Source organism: Ceratosolen solmsi, unplaced genomic scaffold, assembly GCF_000503995.2.
Source record: "Ceratosolen solmsi marchali unplaced genomic scaffold, CerSol_1.0 scaffold30, whole genome shotgun sequence".
Classification (NCBI taxonomy): domain Eukaryota; kingdom Metazoa; phylum Arthropoda; class Insecta; order Hymenoptera; family Agaonidae; genus Ceratosolen; species Ceratosolen solmsi.
Genome location: NW_011948421.1, coordinates 3,514,836 through 3,534,132, shown reverse-complemented (window position 1 = coordinate 3,534,132; position 19,297 = coordinate 3,514,836). Strand labels below are relative to the sequence as shown.

Sequence of the window (19,297 nt, the reverse complement as noted above, 5' to 3'; positions counted from 1 at the left end):
CGCTCGAGAGCTCCTCCTCTTCACGAGCGCTCGTAAAGTAAAATTTGAAAGAGCGATGTATTGACTACCTTCTCCTGAAATTTTTCTTTTCTCTCGAGTTTCTGTTTCTGTCAGCGATTTTTCTCTCAAATTTTTAATGCCATGAATTTTTAAGCAGTTTTGTTCTTATTTTATAGTTAAGCTACCTCGGCGAGCAATTTTTCACTGGAGTTTTTAATATAGATACGTTATTGCATTGTCCTTTTTGTTATGCGATCGGAATTATTAAAATTGTCCATTACATTATGGTATACTGCAGCAGCAGGTTTACAATTTAATTGAATTTAATTTTTTAATTAACACCACTGAAAGTGCTTAATACGACCTTTAAAGATAATTTAAATTGAAATATAATTTTTTCTTTATAAAAGTAACACAATATTTTTGATATACATACATTTGCATTACATTTAATTGCTAATAAATAATCGGCTTGAATAAATAAATAAATAAATAAATATATATATATATATATATATATATATATATATATATATATATATATATATATATATATATATATAGACACACACAATTGTAATTAATATTTTCAGTTTTTTGCATACAAATTGATATAATTACAGTATTATTTAATTTTATCTGTTATATATCGCAGTATGGTAAACAATTAATTATCTTTTTAGATTGTGTGCCCCATTCAATAATCGCTTAAATCGACTGTTTATTATTAAGCAATTTTGTCGGGAAAATTAGTTCATATTTTTCAAAAAAATGTGATTTTTGTAGTTGACATTTTTGAGATCACTTAATCTATGGTGCATTCGTACGTGCTTTCTTGGGCGCATTTCTTTTGCTTGTCCTCATCGGATCGCGATAAACACAAAGGGTATATGAAGAAACTCACCTGGGAGAGGCCGAGGTAAATGGAAACAGTCTCGGAAATGTAGAGGAACCGTCCATCTGCCGCCACAGCCACAGCGAATCCGTCGAGTGACTGTAAAGCAAAAAAACAGACGGATGTTTGTTGTAAAAATATACCTTCCCAGATCTTTGTAATTCAATTATAATTTATTTTTTGATGGCCTACACTTTTCCGTTCGAATCCGTACTTGGCGCACTTTGCGTCCAGACCTTACTCATTGATAAACCGAATTTTAAAAAAGTGCAGGCAATGTTACCTTTACACATTTATAACATTTCAGTGTATGAATTAGTGATAAATGTGTCTTTGATCTTACCTGTAGGATGTGGGTGCCTTGATGCTGCTCGAACATGTCAACTTGCGACCTGACCCGATTGGCACCTACGGCAAACGTAAAAGATAAAAATTAAACATTTATTCGTGACATTACTTTAATTATGCTCGATAATTCTCCACGTTTCTTTCCATCATTCTCATTTTTCTCTATCATTAATCATTATTTTTTAATTGACTTGGATTTATAAAAATTTCCGCTACGACTTGCAGAAACATGATAATAGGTTAGGTCATTTAATATTTTGCAGACCCCTATGGATTTAGCGGCTAATATCGACACCGTAAGATCCTTTCGATCAGATAAGATAAGCACTTGGACTGCTGGCAAAAAATATTTATGAATTTTCGCGATTCCAATTCCTATGAGTTTCCTATTGATATAAAAGTATCGCGGCTATATTGTTGGTAGCCGGAGAGGAAATGCCAGTGTGTCGAGGAGAAGAGGAGGGAAACGAGCTACTTAAAGCCAAATAGGAAAAACGGGATAATCCAATCTTAACGAATGGCGAATACCCGTGCGCTCGCTCACGTACATTGAAGTGGACAAAGGCTCGCGAAGTAGGAAGTCCGTTGGGATTAGCGCTGGATGGCGTAGCATCGGATTATCTCGCAAGGACTGTGTGGTCTTACATACGTAAGAGAGGGAGTCGATCGACCAAAATATGAAGAAAGAAACTCTCATTGGGAATGTAGGCGATCGAGAAAGGAGGGTGAGAGGCCCGTCCTCGTACTCGTCCTCGTCCTCGGGCAGGACTTAGGGAGATTAAGCCGTGGCAGTGCTCGCGGACGAGTTTCATCGAGTCTTTCTAAGTCTTTGATTAAGGGGATCGGGCGCGCAATAGCCGAAGGGCGCGCGGAGTTATTATTACGGCAAGGATAGTGTGGTTTGTTTGCAGAGCGAGGGGCTGGGAGAAAGTGAGGAAAAGCTTGGAAAAGGGTTGTTGTGTGGGCCAGTGGAGATGACGGAGCCGATGTTAGTTTCTCCCTTTTAACCGCTCGAATCGTATCGGATTCGAATCAACGGCCAGCGGTGCTGCACAATCGAGACTGCCCTTATTGAATATTTCTCTCGAGCGCTGGAAAAATACAATACGATTGTTTCTAGCGCCGGCCGAGTAACTAACGAGATTCTCTCTATGGCTGCTATCTTCATCCTCATCCTTGCTTTAACGATGAAATCACCGGTCGATCGTGGTAGGGCAGCTTTATGGAAAATTACGCGCTAACGTTATTTTTCCTTCCTTCTTTTTCATTATGGATCTCATTGGATTATCACGCACTCCTTCACTATTATTTAGAAGAGAAGCGCAGCTTTGTCGTCGCATTAAAGTCATAATATCAATTATAAAGTAATATATTGTGTAAAATTGGTCGTTTATATTACCGTAATACATTCAGGCTCTGATTATCGAATGTCACAATATATTATAACAAAATCAACGCTTTGTGCTAATAATAGATTCGGTGATTTTAAGTCCTCTTACTTACATTTTGCAAAACACAACGTACTTAATGATATGATTTATTAATCGTAAAGTAACCGTTCATTCTATCGACAGGCAATATCGGCTTTTGTATTATGTGAAGAGGTTACAACATGAGTAATTCTGGCCGTTCGTTCAGTAAAAGCTGTAATAATCCAAGTGTAAAGAGAACAGTTAACCTACTTTCGCGATGCGAAGAAACCAACTATAAAAAAATTATAAAGTGGCTGTTAAAATACCATTATTACGATTAAAGATAAATTCGATTTACGTAATTTTGAGATATCGTTAAGAAATTTTATTCGTTGTTTTACACCATTAATGATTCATGATACACGCGTTAAATAATAATTTTTTATTTGCTACAAAGCAGCAATAATTTATCCACTTTAACTTTCATGACTTATTTAACGCAGATGCAGAATGAACAATGTCTGCCATTAATATTATGCCATTCTCGTTTGCACGCTTCTCGGGCTCTGGCTTATAAGCGGAGCTGTTGCAGGCGTATATTTTTTACACGTAAGAAATGAAAAGTTTAAAGAAAAACAGAACAACGAAAACAAAACGAAAAAAAAAACAAAATAAAATTAAAATAAATAAATAAATAAATAAATGCCAATGCACCGAAATGACAAAATGCTTTCTTGTTCGCACTGTAGTTTATATTCGAAAAGGTTTAAGTAAGGCAAACTTGATAATATACGAGGCAGGGACTTACATCCCTAACGTAGCCACCAACCCTTTAATTCGCCATCGTCCTTATTTACAGAGGCGTCGTCTAAAAGAGCAGCGTCCTCGAGGACGTTAAATTAGTAAAGAGCTCGAGGTAAACGATAGGGCCGCAAGAGGGGATGGAGCAAAAGCGAAAAAGTACCTCCTCGCTAATACCGCCGAGCAAGAGAAAGTAACCAACGGCTCTCTCTCTCTCTCTCTCTCTCTCTCTCTCTCTCTCTCTCTGTCTTCATGGCAATGGCGACGGTCAAGCAACCTCGGACACTTTACCCCCCCCCCCTCCACCTCACGTTTTTACCACGATAAATCTTACGTCGGGGCTTGCCCCTTGCCCCTTACCCTATCTGCAGTCGCGCACCAGCTTCGCGCTGTCTTCACGGATAAGTTATCACAATATTTTGATAAATACATAAGGCGTGTTTTATGTGCCCGCTCGGCCCATAACTCAGCGATATTTATTTTCCAAAGATAGAAAAATAGCGACTAACAGCCTCGCGCCACGTTCTCGCGGACTGCAGCCAGCCAGCCAGACTCACCGAGCTTATCGAGCGAGAAAATCAATAAGAACGGGGCGAACTGGCGGCGCCGGGTCACTGCAGACTGCACTCGTCTTCGGTCGCTGCATCCTATTCATTTTCAGGCGCGAGACAAACCGAGAGAGAATCGTTGCTTCGTTTGCGTCGACATTCCTCCATACTCGTCGAATGGCCGATCCGAGCTCTTGAACACTCTGTCTTCTACTTTGCCTTCGGCGCTTGAATTATTTTCATGGAAGCAGACCCTACCGAAGGCGCGAATACGCTTTCATTTTTATAGCACTTGACAAAAAATGGAAGTGCGGCTAGTTTCAATGGTATTCCGCTAATGAGAAGTGCAACAACATTTTACTATCCTTTCTATATGTTATTAGAACTTGGCAGCACTAGTTATTTTTCTCCTCTCTCTCTCTCTCACACACACACACACACACACACACACACACACACACACACAAACAAAGAAACAAACAAACAAACAAACAAACAAACAAACAAACAAACAAACAAACAAACAAACAAACAAACAAACAAACAAACAAACAAACAAACAAACAAACAAACAAACAAACAAACAAACAAACAAACAAACAAACAAACAAACAAACAAACAAACAAACAAACAAACAAACAAACACACACACAAAACACCAACTAATAGTCCAATTCTACTATTGGATTAATGACGCGCATCGACAGTTTGACCTTGTATTATAATGGTAAAGCGTGAATTTGAATTCTGAGAGTGATATGTAGGTACAAAGGTGCATAATTTATTTGAATTACAGAGGAAGCGTTTCACGAGTTAATTACCTTTTAATGCCTCTTCATTCCCATTAGTAGCGACTTCATTCCCACCAATTTCAGAAGAAATAAGTGAAAACAATAACGTAGCTAAAGTTACGAAGCCAATAACAAAAATTTCAAAACAGACGCTGATAAATTGAGCCAGTCCATGAAAAATATCGACGGAACTTTATTAATAAGAATCCGAGATAAATGTTATAGGAAAAGCAAAAGTCCTACATCTTTCTGTCGCGCGTGCTCTCCTCTTTCATCATCTCAATGTCAATTTACGACATTATGACTTTCCCTTCAGCGTCTACTTTTCCCCATACTGGGGAATATTAGGAATATTAGGAATATTAGGACTCCTTTCTTGGCTAAACGCCGCTTTCATTCATGGGGTGCAATAATAATAAACGCGTGTCACGCCCTCATTAACAGCGAGTCGCATAAGAATGAAGACATTAGCGCCTATGTGCCGCCAGCCTTCATACTCGCCGTTAAAATGGGATTCTTTCTCGATGTTGCCAAACATATGGCTTATACAGTAGTGGCTCATGCCCTTCTGGCCCATCATATTCCTCGATATTACAATTCCCGTACACGCACGCTTAATAAATACGCGATATATTCTTAATACATTCTCTATTCATTTAGACTGTTTGCGCTAGCTATTATAATTGCTCCTACATTTAAAAATCTTTACCATTCAATTGGTTTTAATTTTTATAAAGTTTACGAATGATCAACTTGAAGGGAATGCTTAGTAATTGAAAATTCATTAGCTCATTAATTGTAAATTGAAGTGACAAGGCTAAAAATTCATTTAATTAGCTTTATTAAATTAGCCAAAACTTTATTTTAAGTTGTTGTTGTTGTTGTTTAATTTAAGTAAAGATATGTTGATTGATATAAGTAGAAATAACTCGCGATTATTTCGCACTACTTACACGAGTATTAATGAATTATTAGGTAAGAATTGCCCAAGTTTAATTTATTTTCTACGTCATTATTTAATAAATTAGACATTAGTAGTTCAGGGGATCGGGGATCTAAAAATAGCAAATATATGTTGTAGCAAAGGAAAAACAACGTCTCCATCGGATGAACGTTTATTTTAATTTAAGTAAAATGTAATAAAAACAAAATTTCAGATTTATAAATAAAATGGACTTTACGAAGTTTTGTAAAAATATTCCGACGATTTACCAAAGTTCTTGTTCATTTATGTATTTGATAAATTTTTCCATACGCAATCCAACGAATGTGCAAAATGTAAAACTGATAATCATTAATTTTTTATATTCTAAAGTAAATGGCTAATAAATTACACATTGCAGCTTTGAGCGATTAGAGGATGTAACGATCGCAGGCCACGGATGTCTTACCCAAATCTTTTCCGTTTTCGCGTATGGTTGAAGCCAAGGGAGACGTAAGGATAAAATCGTGAGCATTAGAAAGATGGTAAGCAAGATGAAGGGAGATAGAGAGATAGATAGATAGATAGATAGATAGATAGACGATAGATAGATAGATAGATAGATAGATAGATAGATAGATAGATAGATAGATAGATAGAGAGAGAGAGAGAGAGAGAGAGAGAGCGAGTCGGCATGTGTGTGCGTGCGCGTGCGTGCGTGTGATGTGGGGCGGGGGTGATACTGGGGGGGGGGCAGACGGGGAACATATGAGGAATATAATGTAATATCACACCCTCGGCATGGTGGGTTACGGTCGCTCCGCCGGGAGCAGGATTTAATGAAAAATAGCTGAATTTGTTGTCTCTATGCCCGAGGCTGGTGTGCGAGAGCCACTGGCTTATTGTTGTGCCCATGGTCCCGCGATATGACGAGCGATAACAGTACGCGATTACCGTCGGGGATCGTCGCTCGACGATTTTCTCGAAATAAAAGATATTTCTCCCCGCCCCGAATGACACGTTTATATATCTGAAGCTTCCGCGCGTAGCCACGAGGATTTACCCAATTCTTAAAAAGCCTCATAAAAAATCACTTCAAGGCATGAATGCATGAGGCAGAAAATGTGGGCAAACCCATCGTGAATGATTTAAATTATCTATAATCACGTCGTTTTATTTATGTTTATCCGAGTTCATATTCTATTTAATAAAATTAGAAATTGCCAAAGCCTCATTACTTTCTTTCGCTTTCCCCGAAACATCGACATTGTCAAATGTTCTGGCTAATATCACATACAACACTTATATACTTATATTTTTGTTTTTACCGACAAAACCCCTCACAACTACATGAAATTCATTAGCTTATACAGTAATTACTTAAATTTACAGGCAAAATTGGTTTGATTTACATAATATAGCTTAGAGAACATGTTAGTGTTAATAATTAAACCGGTGATTATTAATCTTAATTAATTAAGTAATTAATCAAGGTGATACATATTGTTTAATGCGTCGAGCATTTTTTTTTTTTTTTTTTTTTTAAGATACGTGGAAAGTTTTTAAATTTTTCAACAAGCACAGTTATTAGTTATGATTTAGGATTATTTTCAGAAGCATATTAAATTATTCGAATGTTTAATTTAAAACGCAATAGCCCAAGTACGGTAAAAAATGATCAAATTTGAATAAAACTCATGGATAATGCTTATGTTGGATTGTATTTGAGATTGCAAATGTAGCATATACAAAGATAAGAAATCCAAATTTCCATCATCAATATTAAGGATATGACGGGTCCTTTTTGTACATAAAAAAACGAATATAACAAGATAGTTAGTAATTTATAAATATACCCACGGCTTAAATGTTATTTGTAAAGTACGTCTTTTGAAATCTTAAATTTGTTAAAGACATTGATTAAAAACCAACAAATAGCTTAAATATAATAATACTTATTAATTGTCGTGCATTGCTTTGCGTTTCCAATAAAGATAGGAATCGAGATTTATTGAACGATCGGTAGTTATCCCGGCTGGAATAAGTGATTATTTATATTGATAATAATTTCAGGAGAACAGAAACAGGTGTGGCCGACTGAGGGGTGGTTGAAGAGGAGAAGGAGGAGGAGAAGAAGAAGTAGGAGGAGAAGAAGGAGGAGGAGGTAGATGATGAGGGAGGGGAAGGGACGGAGAGGCTTTTGGAAATTTGTTCTTTTTCGCGTAGTATACGAGTGAAACGTTATTGCTCGTCCCCGGGGGAAGATCCGGCAACTGTCGAGTCTAATACGACGGCTAGTCGTATGAAGATTAATCGTTCGGCATCACGTAGCAATACGTTTTTCTTGCCCCTCTCATCGCTCTTACATACTTACATAACACCGAACTGGATAAAGTAGCTCATTTAACGGCATTGTCGCCTTTGGTTTGTGGATATTTTGATTATCCAATCAGCTAGCGCGAATTTTCTTTTAACGATACCTCATATACACGTATGTATTAACGCGACGTTCTCTCCTGTTCTTCGCTATGCTTATTGAAAAATACCGGTATTTTCGATATACTAAAACCGTCATCATCAACATCTGTAAATCTCCGTCGAAATTGACAATGGACAAAGCTTGTAAAAATATTTATCAGTTCCATGGCATCTTTAGACAAGTAGTTGTAATATTGTAAAATTGGATCAATATAATTATTTTATAAATGAATACAATGATTTTAATTTTAGTCATTGCAGTTATAAATTTCTTTATTTCTTTCTTTCTTTCTACATGCCATATTATACAAAGCTTATAAGTTAAATATTAAGAGTATGAAATGTATTCTCATGTAATTAAATAAATAAATTCAGTCGTCTGACACATACGATGATTGTAAAATACGTGTAAACCCTCCACCGGTAAAGTAAAGTCACCAACACTTATAGGATGTGACGTAATGTATTATATTTCAAAAGTTTTTTTTTTTTTTTATAAATTTACATTTAACGATCATGTATAATTTAACAAATGAGGATCTTCGGTTTAACATAAGCTGTTTGCCGTATATATTTGAAGAATCGTCAATGATTATACATCAAGACAATACAATTGTTATAGAATAACATTATCTCGTGTTTAATCATATTTACGATATCAGCAGGATAATACTTATTAATTATGAATATTAAAACACTTTTTATAGTAAAATCGAATAAATAATTACGAATAATAATACAAAATTCAATACTTTTTATGTGGACATTGTAAATTGTATAAACGTAGACTGCGGTTATATAACAAATTTTTTATTTTTTGTAAGATAATTCATTGTTTTGTATAGCTAAATTGGTGACAATTATTAAATATATATAATTATTAAATTATTAAAACTGAAATCTTATTAAGAAAGAAAAAAAAAAAAAAGATACAGAATATGTCGCGTAGAATCATATTAAATGAAATAATTTTTCGTGAATTTATAATTTATTTTCACTGTAATGTTAATCGATCAATTGATGAACTATTGATATTTTTAAATAGAACTTCATGTAAATTATACATTATCGAAATTGTTACTTGGTATTTGAATTTAATTGTTTAAAAAATATGTGAAATAAGTAGATCGGTGAGGGAGTCATATAAATATTTATATTAAAGTGCAACAGGCTCGACTATTATTATCGACTATTACTATTATTATCGATTCTACGGTCCCCTGCATTAATACTCTATAGAATCGTTACTTTAACGTACGCTAAAATAATACTTTAAAACTATTTATTTCTGACATACATTCTTTTTTCTTACATAATTTTCCGTTAATATTTATTTAAAATGTCATGTATATTTAATTTTGAATTTTTCACGGTATATTGCTTTTAATTAAATGTTTTAAATTATATAAACGATATTTATAAATAATGAATTGAATAATTATTATATTATACTTGAATCAATATTTTCAAATGTAATCGTCCTTTAAAAGAATAGAGTAATATTTTGTATAAATTTAATAATATTGAAGTGCATTAATATATAAAAGTATTTTATTTGCTCTGTAAAAAATAAGATATCATAACGTATAATGATATAACATATTTCATTGTTATTTACTGTTACTTAAAAAAAAAATTTTATATAGAGTTTATTCGATAAATTCCAATAGACTCAATAATACTTTCTTTTTCTCTTTACAGTGCTTAATAATAATTAAATATAGTAATCCCGTAAAGGAATGATTAGAAAAAAAAAGAGGAAATAAGCTTTTTCGAGATATTCTCCCTCGTGATTTTATATGTTTTGTTTAAATTAATTTTTCTTATATTCCAAACATTTCATCTCGCTCTTATTAAGGCGATTTGACCTTTCGAATGATGTAGTGATCTATAGTCATACTAGTGATACCGGGAATGAATTATTAAAAAAGGCCAAATTTCATTCTAATTTATAGTTATATTATATTATTATTGCCAATTGTCTTCCGTTACTTACATTATTTATAACGTTTGCCATTGAATAATGAAAAAACAACCAAAAGACTTTTGCAATATGAGCAATACTGTAAGTAAATAAAGTAAGTAAATTAGTTAAGACGTAAAGGCTTTGACGTTCCTACATTTGTGTGTATGGTGTGTACGGAGAGCTACGCGAGTCATTTTTAACTTATTTACCCTATTTTAATTTATATTGTATGTAAAACATTATTTGAATTTCAATCTCATTACGTATTGAATAATTCCTTAATTAATACTATAAAATAATTTCTTAATTCAAACTCTAGAATAATTTTTCAATTAATACTCAAGAATAATATAACAATTAATATTTTAGAATAATTTGTTGATTAATGATTTTAAATAATTTCTTAATCAATTCTATAGAAACATTTTTTTTTTTAATAATTCATCATCAGGCAGTATTTATTTGTAGTCCCGATCAGAGTTCTTTATCGTATATTTTTCTTTCTTGAGAAATTTGCTTTCATACTTTGTTTACATTCGAATAGTTCATATTGCTTGTTAGTAATTTTACAAGAAGACTTTAATCGCGGGTATAATAATTTAATTTATAAAAATATTCAAAACAGTTTTACTTGTCTTTTCATCTTCATTTATAATACCGTAAATGTGTAATAATTCTTTTAAATATAAATAATAGTAAATATATTATATTTCATATTGGCCATAACCAACTGAAATAGCTTTTGTTTTTTTTTTCTTAGAATTTATAATGATATATTTATTTACTATATGTCTTGTATTTTATAAAACCTTCAAATTTATATATATTTTTTATTCATTTAAAGTGACGCAAATTATATGGAAAGTTTCATATTTCAATTCCGCCCATAATACTCGTATAAGTTTGTAATACTAAATATGAATTCATTTAATTTAATCTTATAAACTTGTTCGTAATTATAAAACTAGTTCTAGTCTTCTTAAAAAACCGCTAGCTCTTAACTTTTTATATTCGTACAGCATTTCAAGCATCGTAAAAGTGTTATTACAGTTATTTTATATAGTTTTACGTTGGCCATTTATATGAACAAAGTGGATCATACACATGTACACATACACGAGCATGATTTTGTTGAATTTTTTCTGAGCTTCTATGGATATTGCATTTAATATAATATTCTTTAATATTATGATGACGATTATAAAGAAACACTAGATAAGTGTCTTTGCAAATTTCAAATATTAATGAATTAATGATGCATACAAAATAATTTGTATATATATATATATATACATATATATATATGTCGATACATAATTTTAACTGAATTAAAAATTAATAAATTTACAATAAAGACAGTTATTTTAGAAGCTAATGTTTTTCGCATACATTTGAACAACATACATACATAAATAATTATTTGAAAAATAAGAAAATATAATTTGAGAAATGAGAAAAGCACTTTTATACTTGTATTAACCGCGTGACACTTATAAACATTCTGCATTAGTCAATTATTAATAAGATAACCTCAATAATTAGACAATCTAGAGATTTTTAAGAGAAATATAATGAAAGGAGAAAGGAAGATTTACTGCAATCTTGAGATTTAAATTATTTTCCGTAAATTTGAGTTCGAAAACGGATAAAATATCAAGGCATGAGAGTCTTCATGAAACCCTTAGAAAATCTGAACTGGCATATTATTTGCATCGAACAAATAGGATGACACTAACGAGGCGTTGATTAGGGTATTGGTGACGATGATCTAATTAGGCGCTACTTAATTAGTCAGGTGTATTCAGTTAATCCCTGTATTCCATTAGAACTCGACGAGGGCGTCAGTGGTTTACAAATTCTTGATGATACAATAATATTATTGGTATATTTAAAAATCAAGGGACAATTTGTCGACATCATCTTATTTCTCAGCCATATTTTGTTTAATGAGTGGTACGAGATCGTCGATCCGGAAAATTTGATATTGTCGATTAAATACAGTTTTTCGTTGTTGAAATGTTAGTCCTGCTACAGATGAGCACCGCTGCCCTTCAATAATCCCGTAGCAGTGCTCCCCAGTCGTTAACTAGCCGCCAACTACGTTAAACACTGGTTTAAACTCCCCTCTCTTGTCATTCTTCTCTCCCTTGTTGCTACTGGCTTCAGCTGAACTCGATTCAGAGAAAAGCCTCTATCTCTCTTTGACCCTTTATCTATCTTTATTTTCTGTTTCTATTACTAACTCTTTTTGAGCATTGAAAAATTATATTTCCACTTCGAAACTCTTGATATATTAACATTATTTGGAGAAAAATAGTGCATCCTGTATTTATTGATATTTTTTAGGATTTCTTGTAATTATAAATAAACGTAATAAGTGGAAATAGAATTAAGCCTTCTTCATTCGCGTATGAAAATTGTAAATTAAATGTTTCAAAATAGATTCATTTACTAATGAACTACCAACATAATTTGTCAATTGTTCAATATGAAAATTCTTATAGATGATAATATAATTAAAAAAAAAAAAAATTTCCATTATTTAAGACTATTTTTGCTTAAATTGTTATTTTAATCTAAAGACCCTTTTTTTATATATATTAATTCAATTTTTTCCTATTGATTTTATAATTTCATAATTTTAATTAGACAGTCGATATTTTTGTTTGCAATTTTTGTTGAAAATCTCTTTCATTTCTTATAAAGATTCATTATTTTATCTTTTATAGAATTGAAATAAATAATATCTGTACGACGTTTGTATTATCCTCTTTGAATTTCGTAGCAATATTGTTATGCACTATGACAACTAAATTATTTCAAGACACTTCAAAAATCTTTGGAAGGGCGATAATTTATTTAACTATTAGAACAGTCGAGAAAAGCAAGTACTCTAAGCAAATAATTTAATATATATAAAATTTATTAAAAATTTAAGCAAGTTAATTGATATTATGCCAATATAATTAATCATATGATGGTTAATAGAACAATTACGAGCTGTAGAAAACAAATGAAAATTAATGTAAAATTTGTACCAAACGAAGTTTAAATTCAGAATGAATGAGGGGGAGGTGGATTAGTAATTTTTAACTCATTTTCATTTATTAGTTTTATAGCGAGAGAGAGAGAGAGAGAGAGAGAGGTGAAAAAGTAACATAGTGAAGGAGAGAGAAAATAGAGGCAGTTTCTGTATGTCGAGCATCAGTTGACTGGATTTATTTTGACGAGAAGTTGCGGGTGCGGCACATGTAGCAGCAGCGTGTGCCAAAGTCGCGTGAGCGAGTACTTAACTCAATTCCGTTAGTTTAGTTACACAGGCAGGCGTTAGGACTCGCCAAACGGAGCGGTGATGAGACTGCGTGTATGCGACAGAGAAAGAAATAAAGACAGAGCGCAATAGAAACGTAGTAGAGTCGCTCTAGTGCGGTCGCATAAGCTATGTTGGGGCTGCTGTGATTAGATTTACATGTGGATAGGCGGGATATATGCAAGCGCGTCAAGACCCGACTACATCCCTTGGTAAATATTAACCCAATCCGACCGAAAGACCGACCAGAACCGAATCCGACCGATAGAGATAGAAATAGTTAGAAATATATATATATATATATATATATATATATATGGAGAGAGAGAGTGAGAGAAAGTGTGTGTGTGTGTGTGTGTGAGCCTTGATTGTCACACGAGCGAAGCGTCTTACGAAACTCGACGCTACGAAATGATTTTATGCCAATATAGATGCATGCCTGACATTAAATTTGCGGTTTTTCGAATTCTCTTAAATTTTGTTGACTAATCTCATTGTCAGTGAAATTATAATGGTTCCCGGAGCTTTACGCTGATTTGTTTGAGTTGGGGGATCGTTGGCGGTTTTGCTTCTGCTCTTCGTATGCCGTGAATTACGAATGTGGAAGCTGCTCAGCTTATTTAGAGTTTACTTTATTAAATTGAGCTGTCGAGCCTCAGCGAATCGGCGAACTGTAGCTAATCCACAAGAATATAAATTATTTATGGATGTATTTACTTTGCAGTTGTAAATATTGAAGAGTCTGAGCAATTTGATTTCTCGATAAGCCATAAACTGCCTATATCATCTGTGCAAGACTGTCGCGAGGCCAATTTCAGTTTAGTTCACGCAATAGAAATTCAACTCGAGAATTCATCAATTATCGATAAGGTGACCGAGAAGATAACGAACGGCGACTGAAAATAGGCTACTTTTTTCCGAAAGCCGACCGTAGTCGACAGGCAATGGTCTAAAATAACTAAAAGCCCCCCACGAAAAGCCCCCCCCCCCAATCCCTCCCTCCCCCGCCACCGCCCCCGCTCACAACCGTAATGTAAATAAACTCACGTGGCAAAAAAGCGTAAATTCTTGGGAGGTTGGAGGAGCGATCGAAGCCCTTTCTAAAATTCTCGCGAAAAATCCATTCGTCACTATGACCCGAGTCGCGTAAATTTTCAGTCTCGACCGCTGGAGCCCGAGGCTTTCCGCTCGATCGACCAGGACTCTATTGTTGTCCGGCCCCTATTTTCGTTAAATGAGCCACGAAAATAAAAGGCAAGTGCGCTGCTCGCGATCGTATCTCGCGATGATTGGCGACAATTTTCCATTACTATGTATCGGCGGCGATCTCCCGGCGTCGCGGCCACGCCCGACGCTTGATTAAGCAATTCCGCGGCTTATCGCGAGGCTCCTCGCCACTGGGGCGGCTACGAGGAACGACTTATCCATCAGCGGCACGACATCGGCAGCTGGCGTGTAGAACGCAAGGAGGACGTCGCCGCGGCCAATCGCCCGTGCGATGAACACGTCAGGAGCACTCGCCTCGCCGGGGGCCGCGCGAATATTCTTCCTCGCTATCGGTTTCGTGCTCGAGGAAGCGGTCACGGGATGCGTGCCTAAGATCCTTCACGTACGACTTGGCGCGGAAACGACTAAATTGAAAACGTTATTTCCTCATTGGATGGCATTAAAGATACAGGAGGTGACGGAAAATAGGCGAAATGTCTCTACGACTACGTGATATTTTCAACTATGTATTAAGCTTATAAACTCAATTGCGAGCGTGTATGTTTAAAGATTTTTCATGGAATACACGCTCTACTATACAGTCCTCGACGTCCCTCGCGGCACTTTTATTCCGCTATTTCAAATAATAAATGTATCATGGAGTTTTAATGGTGTCGTTTGATTTTCAGTAGTGTCGTATTATTTTTAAGCACCTCTTATGTCAGCTCGTATAAAGCACAATAAAGAACATTAGCGGACGAAATGGTGCGTCCGTATATGTTTACAGGCACGATTGTGAAATCGTTTTCCTCCACTTGTTTTTACCAAAATTTCACCTACACTCTATGCGTTTTATGGAAAGTCAACGCGTATGTATGCAAGGCTTTTAGGTATCTCGTAAATTCAGGCACCCCACAGTCTCCGCAATGTCCTAGAGTAAATTGCGGAATTGTACTGAAGCGATTAGTGTCACGCTATCTTTAGACTTTTGAGTGATTTTATTATGTACCGTTGAACTCCTCCTGCTTTAATACTTTAGCTACTGGTTTACGTGGCGAGCAATCGAAAATTACAAAGAACGCGTACTAACTTCAAAATTACCATTTGGCTCGTTAGGAATGTACATTGGCTACTGGTATAACGCCTTACGTCACGCGTTCGACGTTTACATATCTTATGACTTTCGTAAAGAGACACGCAAAACAAAAAACAAAAAAAAAAACAAAAAAAAAAAAACAAAAAATAGAAAAAAAAAACAACAACGAAAAAAAAGAAAAAAAAAAATTTAACAAAAACTACGTTAAGCCTGTATCAAAGAAAAATGTATCAAAGAGTAAGTAAAGAGATGTAATTTTCATTCGCTAGAAATAATCTTTTGAAAAATAAAAATCTTTAAATGTAGTTTAACATAAAAGATCTTCTGTGAATATAAAGAGTACTATTAAGGAGGTTATAATGCACGACGTTGGGAACATTGGCAAGAAATGAGAAGCCTTGTGTCAATTTTCTTCTCCTTCTTTACCTTTTATTTAAGCAAGTCGTTAACGAAGAAAAATTTCATTATTTTAAATTTCCTTATTTCACTTGAGAAAACAAAAAGAAAGAATTTTTTGTTTCTTACAGACATATTATTTATTCCAATTAATAGTGACCGTTAAAGTAATGGCAAAAATATACTGACATAATAATGCAAAATTTCATAAAATTGTTAACATTCAGTATGTAATTGATTTTTTACGTCATACGACATAGTTCTTTCGTTCGAGTCTTACGAATTTTGTTTAAAACTATTAAGAAAGTGGCCAATCGATAAGGCAATACAAAGTGCGGTACATTATCGAAAATAAATACAACTAAGTACAAGTTTTAGCGACGCGATTCAGCATAAGAAAATGCAAATATAAAAATTTAGCAAATACTGTAATACGCTAATCGAGCGATTATAAACGATAACTAAATATCGAGAATAAATAAATTTCCATTCTTTCCTATAAATATATTTTCATTCTTTCATATATATATATATATATATATATATATATATATATATATATATATATATATATATATAATATCCAATAAATTTTTTCATAAGCTCTCGAGCAATTGCTCTTTTACGATTTCAAAATGTTCAAATTATCATTTATCAAAAGTATTAGCTCTCATTTTTCAAATTTTAGTTTTTGTTTCTTCGCTTCCCAAAGCTCCCGTTCGCTTAATAATTTATTTTTTCAAATTATCTCCCCACCCTGTCGATCGTTTCTCGGAGTCAGAGTTGCGCGAGACGTGACCAGACCCGCAGTGCGATGTGCAGAGGATAACTCGGTTTGCGCCTCTCCCATGTGCTTCATGCGTGTACACATCTGTATGTGTGCTGATAGAAGCGAGTACTTTCGGACTGATTGACGCGTGCGTACAGAGAGGACAATGAAGGAGAGCCCTCCGTCTTCTCGTTCCACCCCGACGTTCTTTGCAATACTCGTAAGGTTTTCTTCATTCGACTCGTGGGCTTTTTTTTTCTCCGCGTGACTTTGACAAAAACTTTTTCCATCCTGTCTACCTTGAAGTTCTTGACTTGCCTAACGTAACTTCGTTACGTTTAGTTTGGGGTTGGTGCCATGATATTTATGTGATTTTAATGAATTTTTTTATATTATTATTGTAATTTCACGTGTACTTTTGTTCTCATCTGCGTTTCTAATGTCACTTTAAAAATCGTTTCATGGCAAAAAGCATTTACTGCAATATCTTACAAATACTTTAATTGAGAAAGTAAAACGATGAAATACTCGTGAAACTAACTTTTTTTTTTTTTGGTTTTTTTTTTGGTTTTTTTTTTGGTTTTTTTTTTGAACGTATTATATAGAAAATCGGTGTATATTTTGATGGGTTTATTAATCTGTAAAATTGAAAAGAAATAATCTTCAACTAAACTAACACGTAGATGAGCATTTATGCATAATATTGGATAAGGTATTATATATTTAATGATTTCAATAAGTGGCCAATTATTATTAAAGTAAAATGTTCAAAATGAAATATTGTAAAATAGTTGTAATCTTATGGCATACAATAGTTTGGCTAATAAGGTAAATTTTTCTTTTTTTTTCTTCTTCTTTTTCGTTTTGCTTTATTAATTAAACATTTTCCACATAAATGTCATATTTCATAGATAAGTAATTTTTTATTTTCACAACAATGGCTTACAAATTATTTTGTAAATTTATGAATATTTTTCACGTTCCAGTGATATTCAGTTTAAATTACCACTTGGAAAAATTAAAAACCTACATAAATCATATGCACGCTCATCAACGAATTACCAATGTAAATATGGCTAATTTCAATGTTATATATATATATTTTATGTACACTGCAGCCTTAAGCAGTTGTATCAATTGTTTAACATAATAATATAGCAAATTGATTAATGAATTATATTATAATGGCAATATTAATTATCACACAATAGATAATTTCGAGACAATCTTCTATCACATAACCACAATTATTTTAGTTAAAATTATTTCTATTCAGTCGTATTTAAAATACAAGTTTCAAATCAAAATCAAACTTTTAATGGAAATGAAATTTAAATCATTTTTCATGCTATACTCTGTTAGATATTTAAATGATCAGTTGAAGTATTTTGATAATCTGATTACATTATTGAGTAAATAATTGTAATTAATCAATATGTACTTTCATCTATTACGTTTTAGTTTCTATTATACAACGAATATTTTATAACATCATCTAAATTTAATATTTACTTAAAAAAAAAAAAAAAAATTTTTATTTAATTTCATCAATTATTCAATAGCACAAAGATTAAAAAAAAAAATTCAAATTAAGAATGTAAAAATTCAAATAATAGCGAGCTTCGACTTTTCCAACAGTCTATATCTATGCGTGAAATATATTTTATAGCATCGAGGCAAAATCGTGAAATATCCATTGCACGTAAAGCGCTTAGTTAGTGTATCGACGGTGTAGCTTTAAAGGAGCGATGTACCATGTAGACGCAACATTAAAGAAATCTCATAATTGAAACAGTAAATTTTAAATTTTCGAGAAATCATAATGATGATGGAAGATATAAAGGGTTGCGCAGCAGCCTTATTAATGACCACGTTTACTGAAATCGATGAATAATATATAATTCATGAAGAAAACTGACCTTTGACAGATTTATTGGGCGGTGGTGTGTCGCGGCTCCAGGGGGGATCGCCGTGACCCGAGAAGTCGCGTAATTTGAGGTAGGATATGGTCAGCCTTATAATCGAGGCTTTGTCCAGTTGTGAAGTTATGGCGGCCGGTAGGGGCAGCATTTTCGCCAGCTCATAGAACTCGAAGTTCTCCTTGCCCCGGCGCGATCTCGCCGCATCTCTGCTTTTCTCCTTCCGCAGCTCGAGGATACTGCAAGGGGGAGGCAATCCTCACGATTATTACATTGCAACATTTCAAGTCATTTATTAATTATTATATTATTATGCCGTAATTTGATGAATGCTCGGCAATTACTTTTCTTTCTGTCTTAGTCGTGAATTTTCTAATTTCGAGATTTCGAGTTGTCGTTAAATTGTCATTGTGACATGCATGCTCGATATACGTGGAAT

General features: G+C 33.7%; 1 protein-coding gene across 1 annotated transcript in view; it reads right to left on the bottom strand.

Annotated features, from left to right (window-relative positions):
- The window catches only part of LOC105361650 (protein trachealess-like), a 253,050-nt gene that overhangs the window by 19,821 nt on the left and 213,932 nt on the right, over positions 1–19,297 (bottom strand). Inside the window, exons 5-7 of the mRNA XM_011498900.1 lie at positions 18,859–19,097; positions 1,239–1,303; positions 905–994 (exon numbers count right to left, since the gene is read on the bottom strand). Coding sequence (XP_011497202.1) covers positions 905–994; positions 1,239–1,303; positions 18,859–19,097 — 394 coding nt within the window. The remainder of the gene's footprint in view (positions 1–904; positions 995–1,238; positions 1,304–18,858; positions 19,098–19,297) is intronic.